This window comes from Pocillopora damicornis, chromosome 11 (genome assembly GCF_964200805.1).
Source record: "Pocillopora damicornis chromosome 11, jaPocDami1.2, whole genome shotgun sequence".
In the NCBI taxonomy this organism is placed as follows: Eukaryota; Metazoa; Cnidaria; class Anthozoa; order Scleractinia; family Pocilloporidae; genus Pocillopora; species Pocillopora damicornis.
The window spans coordinates 17750729-17763228 of NC_142680.1; the positions used below are offsets into that span (position 1 = coordinate 17750729).

At 40.0% G+C, this 12500-nt stretch overlaps 2 protein-coding genes and 1 pseudogene across 2 annotated transcripts; 2 read left to right on the forward strand and 1 right to left on the reverse strand.

Annotated features, from left to right (window-relative positions):
* Positions 1-533: 533 nt before the first annotated feature.
* LOC149037905 (uncharacterized) lies at positions 534-2848 on the reverse strand (annotated as a pseudogene).
* A 244-nt stretch (positions 2849-3092) lies between these two features.
* Positions 3093-3662, forward strand: LOC149037906 (uncharacterized). Its single transcript, XM_089186418.1, has one exon. It carries the CDS (start codon positions 3093-3095, stop codon positions 3660-3662), a length of 570 nt encoding a protein of 189 aa, XP_089042544.1.
* Positions 3663-8701: 5039 nt separating this feature from the next.
* On the forward strand, positions 8702-11315 carry LOC149037907 (melanocyte-stimulating hormone receptor-like). The gene has a single exon (XM_089186545.1). The coding sequence runs from the start codon at positions 10082-10084 to the stop codon at positions 11027-11029; it is 948 nt and encodes a 315-aa protein (XP_089042671.1). The 5' UTR covers positions 8702-10081; the 3' UTR covers positions 11030-11315.
* Positions 11316-12500: the final 1185 nt, after the last annotated feature.

Genomic DNA, 12500 nt, shown 5'->3' on the forward strand with positions numbered 1-12500 from the left:
CAACAACCGAAATCAAAGGGAAAGCTTTCGTCTGTTTACAAAGGCAGGTCAGCCGTTGTTCTATCTAAAAACACTCCTTTTGTTGTTGAATACAACCTCAAAAGTCAGAAGGCTATGGTGACATTTTATATTCAACGGTACACGGCAGAGGATTTTGTTTTCGACAAAAGCTTACAAATTCTCATTAATAAACAAGGTAATATTAATTAATATTGTGAGGTTAGTGTTGATCAAAGAAACACGAGTTTGTAGCTTTTTTTTCAAACATACATTAGTTACACGTCTGTGTCAACATGGTCTCGTGTTGAAATTTTCTAGACACTGTATTTCCTGTAAATATATTTAGCTTTCCATCTGGTGTGTAAAATGTATTATTTTAAATTTTATGACAACTTCAATGATAAATAATCTTAGGTGACATTGCAGTTAAAATTTACCTGGTTAAAAAAATAAATTTATGTAAACTTTATAAATGGTAATAAAATATGATTATGGAGCTTTCTGGTGATACATTGACAGTGAAAAGTCTTATTCTATATAGTCTCACTTGCTAATGTACCCTCAAGGTGTCTAATAAGAACATCTTTATTTCCACTAATGCTTACTTGCCTACTTTGCAACTCCATTTTTAGGTCGCTTACTTTCATATTTCTAGGGTTTAGATTACGGCTATTTGTAACTGGACCAACAGGCTGTTTGCTGCATAAGTGAACATTTTTATGAGCCTCGTATGTTACAGTATCAGGAAATCTCTCATTACATACAGAGCATAGGACTGGTTTTAATGATGAAAGTACTTCAGGTATTAGTTGCTGTCCCTCTGCACACTGGACAGTCACCCTGGCATTTACACATACCTCACATATATAATCATTAATTTCCTTTTCTCTTCCACAATTGCAAAAGTTGCTTGAATTTAGCTGAGAAGGAAGCCGAGACTTAAAATGAGAAGTATAAGAACTTGGCATTGGTTGATGTTCTGCAAATAAAATGCTCTTACATAATTAGCTCTCATGACTTGCCACCATTTCCCTTTTTCAGTTGTTTTATTAGATCTGTTTGTCAAATCCAAGTCATTTTTAACCCCTGAATGTTTAGCCTCTTTTGCCTGTAATGATATTATACCATAACCCGCTTTGTAATTTTCATACAGTTTAGTTGCATGATATGGTATGGCATACCCTACTGTCCACACAGTTACATTAACATCCGATGAAAAAAATAATGCATATAAATTAAAATAAAGTGTACAAAATTCTGTGAGCTCACCAAGGTAGGAAGGGCTAACTTCAATTTTGTTAAAAAGAGCCCCAGCATTCCTAAGGAATTGTGTAATTTTTCCTAATGCTAATCTTTCTAGTTTCTGGGCCGGGGATTCATCTAAGACTTTAGGGGCATCAATGAGCCTAAAAGAAAAGTTTGCCAAGGCAATGGCCTGGTCTCCTATCAACTGTACTGGAAGCTTCTTGTGCCTCTGAGCCTCATCATTATAGTGATCCTTAATCACAGAGGCTAAATACCCCAACCCACAACCAAGTTCACCAAAATTTTCCTTATGGTTACTTGACAGTGCATTGCCCAGGTCACATACAAACTTTTGGTTAGAGGCATTAACAAAATCAACCCTAGTAGATCGTTCTCCAGCACCATCATTATGTGGAACATAAACTTGTGATTTTCTATTCCCATTACCATTTCCTTGATCAGCTCTCCTTTCTACAGCCGAGGCACTTAATATATCAATAAATTTGGTAAAAACACGTCTTTGTGCTGCTACCCTGTATGTGATATTTAACACATGTTGCCATGCATTAATTTCACAGTGGATAGGCTCTGGGTGCTGCCGCTCTGCAAAAATTCCAATTCGGGGGGTGCCTAACTAGCGAATTCCATTCTCTGCCATGAACTGTAGTTTTCTAGAATGGCGATTTTTTTCACTCAGGGAAGATGGCAGGGAAATCATAAACTCATTTACCCTCTTAACATGGGAATTTCTGACCTCCAGAGTATAAGGTTTGAATAAATCTTCTTCCCCCATCCCAATAGTGGCACCCATAGTACACATATTTCCTTTGCTTACGTTATCATAAGGAGATGGGTAAGTGGCAACTTGATTTAACTCATTGTTAGCCCAGCTTTGACAGCTCCTATCAGCACTGGGCTGAAACTCTACAGTACACTGCTTGTTAGATTAAAAAAATAAATTACCCTCTAATATTTCTATTTCATCAGTGTGTTGCTTCCAGATACTTTGCAACACCTCATCTTTCTCCCCCTGAATGACACAATGTAAAATGTACTGGAAATCCCTGCTTCTCACACTGTCCCCAAAATTCCATGATGTTAGGCTGCCAATTGACATGGTTAGCTGACCTGACTCAGGGGCCCCATCATCAGAAAATGGCATGATGAAATTATTTATGTTGTCATTAAACAAAATTAGCTTATGGAATAAATAGGGAAGTCTAAGGTGCAGATCAATTATCATAAACACCAACCCAGTTATTGTTCTGGAAACACCCGGTGCATTGAGTGATTAACATGACCAATGTCAAGACTTCTCACAAAATTCTCCACCCATTTGTCAGAAATTGCTATATTTGGCATCCTTAAGTCCAAACCTAAACATTTTATGTTACGGGGTACCCATAGATCAGAGTTTGGATCAAAAACTGAAGACTGAATTTTGCAGACAAGGGCATACTTTCTGCGAGACAGAAAGTTCTGGTACTTCATAAAAACAGCTTGTTTCAAAGCCTCATCTGAATTTTGATACCCTTTCATTGTGTTGTCAAACAGACCCTCGTTTAAGTCAAGAAATCAGTTTGTCCATGGTTTGATTGTCAGCAGTAGATGAAATATAACCCCAAGCCCCATATATTGTGTTGTGTTGACATAATACCTGCTGTTGAGCGCATGCTTATTGGATCGTACGTAATCACGTGATCATTGACTTAACCTATATTATTATGAGTAAAACCTGTATATAGTGATTTTTGATTAAAGAAGTTGATTGCAGCAAGTTGTCTCGCGTGTTCCGTATAGTGGAACTGAATCTTTAGTCGGTTAGAACACGACAACTGGCGACGAGGATGGCTACCATAGGATCGATAGAATCCTACGACCCAGCGAAGGAGGACTGGAATTCGTATGCTGAACGATTTGAGCAATACGTTATAGCGAACGAGCTGGAAGACGAAAAGAAGATCGTAGCCGTGTTCTTGACGAGCGTCGGAAGCAAAAGCTACAACCTATTGAGGGACTTAAAGGCCCCAGCCAAGCCTTCAGAATTCAAACTTGCAGAGCTGTTAAAAACGTTGAGCAACCACTTCCAACCGAAACCAATCATTATTGCGGAGCGTTTTCACTTTCACAAGCGTGATCAAGATGAAGGGGAAGGAGTGGCAGATTACGCCGCAGCATTAAAACGGTGCTCAGAGCGTTGCGAATTCGGGGAATTCCTCGAGCAAGCATTAAGGGACAGATTTGTCTGTGGTATGCGAAACAGGCAAATTCAAAAGAGGCTGCTAACTGAAACCGAGCTAACTTGGAAAAAGGCCCTTGAAACGGCCATAGCTATGGAGTCAGCAGAAAAGCAGGCAAACCATTTCCGACCAACGGCACCGCCCTCAAACATCAATGTGTTACCAGCACGTACATAAAACAAGCAGGGCAGAAAGCCAAGGGAGCAAAAATCGTGTTTCCGTTGCGGTGGAAACCACACACCACAAACGTGCAGGTTTAAGGATCAAACGTGTCATTTCTGTCAAAATAAGGGGCATATCCAAAAGGTTTGCCGAAAGAAGGGAGCCGCTAAACAAGAGAGAGAAAATGCCTCAAAAAGGTCCAACCCAGTACACTACTTGGAAGACGAGCAAGGCGTAGCGGGAAACTTCAGCATTTTCAAAGTGGAGGACACAACAGCTGAACCAGCGATCCTCATTCACATCACCATGAATGGCTCAAAGATCCCTATGGAATTGGACACTGGTGCAACTCTGTCGGTGATGTCAGAGGAAACGTGGAAAGAGACGTGTCCAACGGCAACACTCCAACAATCGAGCGCGAGGCTGTCAACCTACTCTGGGGAACCACTGACAGTCCTCGGCAAAGCAATGGTGAACGTTGAGTACGAAGGCCAAACCGAGAACCTGCCTTTACAAATCATCAAGGGAAGCGGCCCGAGTCTGTTTGGACGCAATTGGCTCTCCAAAATTAGACTCAATTGGCCCACAATCAAGAAGATAAGTAATGAACTTGATAGAGTATTAGATAAACATCCAGAAGTATTTAAGGATGAATTAGGAACACTGAAAGATGTAAAGGCTCAATTATTTGTTAAACCCGAAGCCATACCCAAATTTTATAAGCCTAGACCAGTGCCGCATGCAATTAAGGGCGCTATCGAGCAAGAGCTTGATCGGCTAGAGAATATGGGAGTGTTAGAGAAGGTTCGCTTCTCTAATTGGGCAGCGCCCATAGTACCCGTAGTGAAATCAGATGGGGGCGTAAGGATTTGTGGGGACTATAAAGTGACCGTTAACTCCACTTTAGAAGTAGATCAACATCCGCTCCCAAATCCCGAGGAGTTGTTTGTTGCATTGAGCGGCGGAGAAAAATTTACGAAGCTAGATTTATCGCGCGCCTATCAGCAAATATTACTGGAAGAGAACTCGAGGGAATTTGTAACGATTAACACTCACAAGGGATTATATAGACCTACTAGACTACCTTTTGGCGTTTCCAGCGCAAGCGCTATTTTTCAGTCTAAAATCGAGCAAGTATTGCAAGCAATACCAATGGTCGTTTGCCGAGTAGATGATATTTTGATATCAGGCAAAAACGATCAAGAACACGTTAGTAATCTCAGCGAGGTGCTGACAAGGCTGGAAACCGCAGGCTTAAGATTGAAGCTAAGCAAGTGTAAGTTCATGCAACCATCAGTCGAGTATCTAGGATATCGAGTCGATGCGAGCGGGTTGCACGCGATTGAGAAGAAGGTTCAGGCAATCCGTGACGCGCCGGCTCCTGAGAATCAACAACAACTTCGATCGTTTCTCGGAATGGTTAACTACTATTCTAAATTCATAAGCAATTATTCAATGATAACGCATCCCTTGAATGAGCTATTGCGTGACGGAATCAAATGGAAATGGTCGAAATCGGAAGAGGACGCGTTCGCAAAACTTAAAGACAAATTAGCGAAGGCCCCAGTTTTGGTGCATTATCAGAACAGTTTGCCTCTTAAGCTAGACACTGACGCATCGCATTATGGTGTAGGGGCGGTAATTTCACACGTATTTCCGAACGGCGAGGAAAACCCAATCGCTTTCGCGTCGCGCACGTTGAACAAGAGCGAGAGAAATTATGCGCAAATCGAGAAAGAAGCCCTCAGTATAATCTTCGGAATTAAGAAATTTCATCAATATCTGTATGGACGAAAATTTTCGTTGGTAACCGATCACAAGCCTTTAGTGACGTTGCTAGGTCCGAAAACCGGTATCCCAACCCTAGCTGCCGCGAGACTGCAGAGATGGGCAATTTTGTTGTCGGCATACCAATACGAAATAGAGTATCGGTCAACGCTGAAACACGCGAACGCAGACTGTTTAAGCCGATTGCCGTTGCCTGTTGGAGACAACTCAGAGGAATTCGATGAAGTTAAGTTGATAAATTCCTTACAAATTGGATCCTTGCCATTAACCGCAGGGCAGATCCGAAAGGCCACACGGGCAGACCCAGTGTTGTCCAGAGTGGTTGAGTATACAATGACAGGATGGAGCGATGACGAAAATTCGGCTGTCCGCGCGTACTATCAAAGACGGAATGAACTCACCGTAGAAGAAGGTTGTTTGTTGTGGGGAATCCGTGTTGTAATTCCGAGTTCTTTGCGAGAACGGGTGTTGCAAGAATTGCATGAAGGGCATCCTGGAATTGTGCGGATGAAGTCACTCGCACGACTCCATGTGTGGAGGCCCAAATTAGATCAATCCATCGCTTCCGTAGTTCGTGACTGCGCTAAGTGCCAATTAACACGAAATAAGCCGCAAACCGCACCACTGCATCCGTGGGATTGGCCGGACAAGCCATGGCAGAGAATTCACATTGACTTCGCTGGTCCGTTCATGAATAAAATGTTTCTTGTAGTAGTCGATAGTCACTCCAAATGGCTAGAAGTAGAAATAATGCCTAGCGTGACCAGTGAGTCAACGATCGAGAAGCTACGAAATATGTTTGCTCGATACGGGGTACCGATGCAATTAGTGAGCGACAACGGTCCTCAGTTTACCTCGCGAGAATTTGAAAATTTTGTGAAACAAAATGGAATTAAACACACGCTAATCGCACCGTATCATCCGAGATCAAACGGACAGGCGGAACGGTTCGTTCAAACTTTCAAGCAATACTTCAAAACTGAAGAAAGTTCGTCAATAACGCAGAGCTTGGCGAGGTTTCTATTCAGCAATCGAACGACGCCTAGTAGCGTGACAGGCCAAGCACCGGCTGAATTGTTTTTAAAACGCCGACCGAGAACTAGATTGGACCTACTCCGTCCAAACTTAGGTCGCAAGATTTTCGACAGACAAGCGTACGACAAGGCAGAATATGACCGCAAATCGAAAGAACGTGAATTTTCGATCGGAGAAGAGGTATTAGTCCAAAACTTTCGAGGTGAACCAAGATGGTTAGACGCCACTGTAGTTGAACGCACGGGTCCAGTGTCGTATAAAACACAAATCGGAGAGCAAGTGTGGAGACGGCACGTAGACCAAATGCGTGGCAAGAGTTACCACCACACCTCTGAAACAAGTGTGAAAGCGCCGATACCACTTGTTCCAAACCAGAACTACGAAATGCCACAGCCCGAATCCCTGCCGGAACACTCCGAAGTTGGAAAGGGAGAAAATGAACCGGGCGAGAGCGCGCATAAAGGAGCGTCAAACAGGGAGAGCGCAAACCTATCACCGAACGCCGACCAACCCGCTCGTTACCCCAGTCGTACCCGTAAGCCTCCAATTCGTTTAGGTTATGACGAATAATGTTTACACACTTAGGTTAATCTCGTAAATAAGTATGGGGGAATGTTGTGTTGACATAATACCTGCTGTTGAGCGCATGCTTATTGGATCGTACGTAATCACGTGATCATTGACTTAACCTATATTATTATGAGTAAAACCTGTATATAGTGATTTTTGATTAAAGAAGTTGATTGCAGCAAGTTGTCTCGCGTGTTCCGTATAGTGGAACTGAATCTTTAGTCGGTTAGAACACGACATATTGACCCTTCTTTTCCCCCATGAATAAATTCTAATACATTTTTTGTCTCCTGTCTTCGTCTGTACTTAGTGCTGGAATTGACATTTGTAATCATATCATAAGTTGTACTGGCATTTTTTCTCCTCGCTACTGAAAAGCCTTTTTGTTCAAGCAGAGATTTAAATTTTTGATATTGCTCATTTAATTGTGTTACTTTTTCCTCTTGTTGCTTTACTTGATCTTCCTTTTCTTCCACACTCTTTTGAAGGCTTTTTAGTTCTTCTTCTACTGCATCTTTCTGAGCAACGGAAGTTTGTATTTGTCCCTCTTAAAAAAAAAACAAAAAAAAACAAACAGAGAAATTAGATCTCAACATTTTTTGCAGTGACATGTAAATAAAATACTAAAGGAACAGAATGTTGTACATACATAACTTAATTTTCCGTTCGAACTTCAGAGTAGCATGGTGGTAAAAATGAAATCTTTTGCACGTTTCGAAAACACTCAAAGTTATAATATTACCATATTCATCCAGCCGAGCCTTTTTGGCTTCAATGTCCTGTGATAGCTTTTTGTTTTTTTCTTGTAACTCTCCTTTTCTTTTCAAAGCTACATGTGAAGATGAACTATTCCAAAATGCGTGAAAAGTTCAACTAGAATCACAGCGTCCTTGGTGAGAATTAGGCTTATTGCATATTCTGCGTTTTCGACTACAAAGTGAGCAAGAAATTTAAGTTATTCAACAAACGCAAATTCGACGTTCAGAATTGCTTTGCTTTTGTCCCGTTTATCCCCTGAATAATTGCTGGCCATACGAAGATTCTTCCTCGAATGGTCTTTTCACTGCCGTAATTATACACAACGATCGGCGATCTGTAGAGAATCCAATATGGCTGCCACCAAGAAGCATCGAGCGCTCGATAAAATCGGGGTTTAAAATGTACAAATTTACGGTTTCTACGATTGAAAATACAAACAAACGGAGTCTACATATGACGATAAAGCTTTTTTATTTGTGATAGGTAGGATACAACGAGAATAGAAAATTACCCAGGATGGATTTCCTAAGGGGGGTCCCGAAATCAAAAACATACTTTAGTATGGGAAGAATATACCTACCCCTGAAAGTAACGATTTTGACCTTTTTAGCTAGCGTTTAAACCAGGAATTTGTCTTAGAAAGGGACTGAGTAAAACTCGCTTTTCGTTACCAAACGGAAGCGTATGCAAGCTTTATTATTAGAAAGCCATAACTGGAATGTTGGGCAACTGTGTAAGATGCAAATGTATTCATATTGTTTATTGTATTGCCGAGCAGCGAATTTCAATATCTCCACCGCTACTGAGCCATCGAACGCGAAAACAACAAAGGCCTGTTGGATCACGTGACGACAGGGACGCTATGGGAGGAAATCGCATAGCAACGAACCACCGTGATGAGCAGCTCGAGGCGCAGCCGAGATCAACTCTAGCTTTTTAAGTGCTCTCCAAACTTCCCAGGTGCATCCATAACTCGATATACGCACAGCTAAAAGCATAAGCAGACTCTTTTATAACAGAGCTACAACTAGGATCTTCCGACAAATTTGCGAAACTTGGAACTTGCAAGTTTTTCGCGTTCGCTAGAGAAACTTTAAATTTGAAAAACGAAGACAATGTAAGAAAAGAATTTAAGATCACAACCAGCTGTCGTTCGAATAAGACTGAGAGAAATTAAGGAGGATGGAATAATGAATAAATATTGCAATGGCTTTCTAAGGGTGTGATGGTTTAGTTAAATAACATTTTGCAACTGTCGTAGTTCCTTTTGTAAATTCTAATCGGATGCGACAAGAAGAGAAAATGATTAGGGGATGATTTCCAATAACGAAACGAAACTCAGTTAATTATAAAATTTCTTGACATCTACGGTCATGGATTAATTTTCAGTTGTCAGTTAAATGTGCTCGGAATTAATTTCAAGACTGTTTTTCGTGTACCATGAATATTTTGCGGGAGTTTTATTTTTGCTTGATGGAGACAATTTGTGCTTTTTAAGCAAACAAGTCAGTCCGTCTCTAAATTACTGACAGTTTCATCAGTGAAACATCAGCCTGAGGGCAGATGTTCAACTGAATTGACCAAAGTAAGGAAGGAAGGAAATGAATAATTTAAATTTTTATTATTTCCTTCTTACATCTTCTCTATAGTTTTACAAAGAGGAGGTACACAGCTGGTAGGCGATTAGTCGATGGATGGTTTGAGTAAGTCCGAAAACAAACAAAGATACTTGCAATGTATTCACTTTTGTCGTTTCTCATTTCGCCGAAGATAACAGACATTTGCAATACTTTATTAAACGCGATTTTTCAGCAAGAACGTCATTTTGCAGATCGACAAGTATCCTTAAAATCAAGTTAGGTATACCGTTCCTGGCCAATTCCTATTTTCTTATCTACAAAGAGGTTTATCAGGAAATAACAAACTAACAGATGTCTTCATCCTTGAAAGTTTTATTAGCTCTTATTTAAAATGCGTTCTTGAATGAAATTTATCAGCCAGAGGGACACCTTTTATGGGGTTGATTTATGCAAGGCATACTCTCCAAATTCCAAGAAAGGTTTACAACTATAAATATGTAATAGTCTAAAAGGACAGTTCCTTCAACCGATGTAAAACGAGTAGGATGCATTAAGGAAGATTTTAGAGTTGACGATTAAAAAGAATTATAAGATTTAACTGTTTCTTGGCCAGGTGGTTGCTGTGAAGAAGTATTATCCCGTGTTGCCAGCAGTTCCGAAAAACCGTAGCGAAAGGAAGAAAACCGTTTTAAGAGCTGCACAATGATTGCGACAACAAACTCAACAGAGGGTGGAACACAGACGGAAGCGTATGAAGTATTTCCATGTTCCCCTTCCTCGGTAGTTGTGTTACAACCACAATCGAGTTATTTCTCGGCAGTTAACATTTTCCTCTCCATCACGGCATTTCTTGGGAATTTACTAATCTTTGTTGCCCTTAACAAGGAATCTTCCCTTCATCCTCCGTCCAAAATCTTGTATCGTTGTCTGGCAACAACTGATCTGTTGGTTGGTCTTGTTAGCCAGCCTCTCACTGCTACTTATTGGATCTCCTTGGTTCACGAACACTGGAGTCTTTGTCGATACGCAAGGGGCGCATTCTACATATCAGGCACTGCATTATGTGGGGTGTCTTTGTTGACGTTGACGGCCATAAGCGTGGACAGACTTCTCGCTCTGTTGTTGGGAATAAGATACAGACAAATAGTTACTTTAAAGCGCATATATATCATTACCACTACTTTTTGGATTTTATCCGTCGCCGCTGCATCATTTTCCGTTTCGCATACTCGAATAAGCATTTGGTATAGTATTATAGTTATACTTTCATGCTCGGTGATTTCAATTGCCTCATACACAAAAATATTTCGCACTCTTAGACATCATCAGGCTCAAGTACAAGATCTTGGTCAACAACAGTCGAGCCAAACAACTGCTCTAAACATGGCAAGATACAGGAAGGCAGCGAGCAGTGCACTGTGGGTGCAGTTAGCTTTAGCTGTTTGTTACGTACCAAGAGTTTTAGTGTTGCTTGTGCTCGCTTCTAGAAAAACTTATTCTTCCCATGTAGTAGTTATAAATGCAATAGCAAATATTTTAATATATTTTAACTCCACTTTGAACCCGTTTCTCTACTGCTGGAAAGTCAAAGAAGTGAGACAAGCAGTAAAGCAGACAATCCGACAAGCACTTTGCTTTCCATGGACTTAGATATATTTTCTAGGGGTCGTTAATCAGCCGTAATTTGAAAGGAAAAGAAAAGAATATCGAATGAAACAAACACGATTTTTCAGCATCTACTGTGTTTTAGATGCTTTAGTGTCTGCCTAATTATGCTAATAAATATCACATAAAAACACAGTACCATTGTCGAACTCGCTGCGTGTTTTCTTGCCAAATCCTAAGGCCGTTTTCTGCTCATTCCATGTTTTTAAAATTGATCTAATGAGCCATAGAACAACAACGCACTACTGTGGACTAAACTACTCCTGATTATATGCGCACGACTTATGAGAATTGTACGAAATGAACTGTTTTTTATGGGAATATGTTTCAGCCTTGAAAGAGGAAAGGTAAATAGTGAATGGGAGATATCGTAGAAGTTAGAAAAGTGAATAAAGATGAAAATTGGATGAACGGTATGTTGGTTTCATTGATTAGATATTTTTAACGGTTTTGACTTTTATCTGAGAAATATTTCCGTGTAATATGTAAAGATTGTGGTGGAAGTTTTTGTCATCCAATTGGAGATCATCTATGCTTTGCGGGAACAAATTTCTCTTCGATTCCAGATGCGTGAAATTCTAAAATTTATTCTAAGAACTAAGAGAATCAAGTAGAATCTGAGGAAAATTTTGGGGGATCATATGGTTTCCAATACGGAACTGAGGAGGGTCAGCCGTCGCTAACAGAGTACAACGGGGAGACTAACGCATAAGGGTTCTATTGTTTATGTATATAGTCTTTAAAACGCAGGAAATTGACCGTCGCAGTTTCTAAGAATAGATGGCTTTCTTTTGAGGATAGATCGTTTGTCCGAAAGAAACTTTGAAGGATAAGAAAAATTGAGGAAAAATTGACACATATTAGATATATTCAAAGGAAAATTCGAAACGAATGGTCGGTACATACAAAATTATATTGAAGGAGAAAAAGAAATACGGAATTTAATTATAGGATATTTTCTCGCGTTATTACATGATTGCAAATAAAAGCGAGGCCTCTGGACAAATAATTCTCTTTTTAATTTCAAATTAGACTTTCATTTTAAATAATTATGACTGCAATAAATGGTCCTTATTTACTGATTACTTGAAAGCCTAAAAAAAATTTTTTTCTGAGTGACTCAAAAACGAAAAAATTACATATTTCAAAAAAAAAAATAAGAATTTCTTGAATCTTCCAATATTTTGACATTTTAATTTGCATGCATGTAACCATATATCGATCCACTTTGGCTTCTCAGCGTTCACGATCGAGTAACTTTAAATTTCAAAAACGAAGACAATGTAAGAGAAGAACTTAAGATGACAACCAGCTGCCGTTCGAATGAGATTGAGAGAAATTAAGGAGGATGGAATAATGACTAAACATGGAAATGGTTCTCTAAGGTTGGGATGGTTTAGTTAAGTAACACTTTGCACCTGTTCTGTATACCCAGAACACTGTGACAGAAAGACAA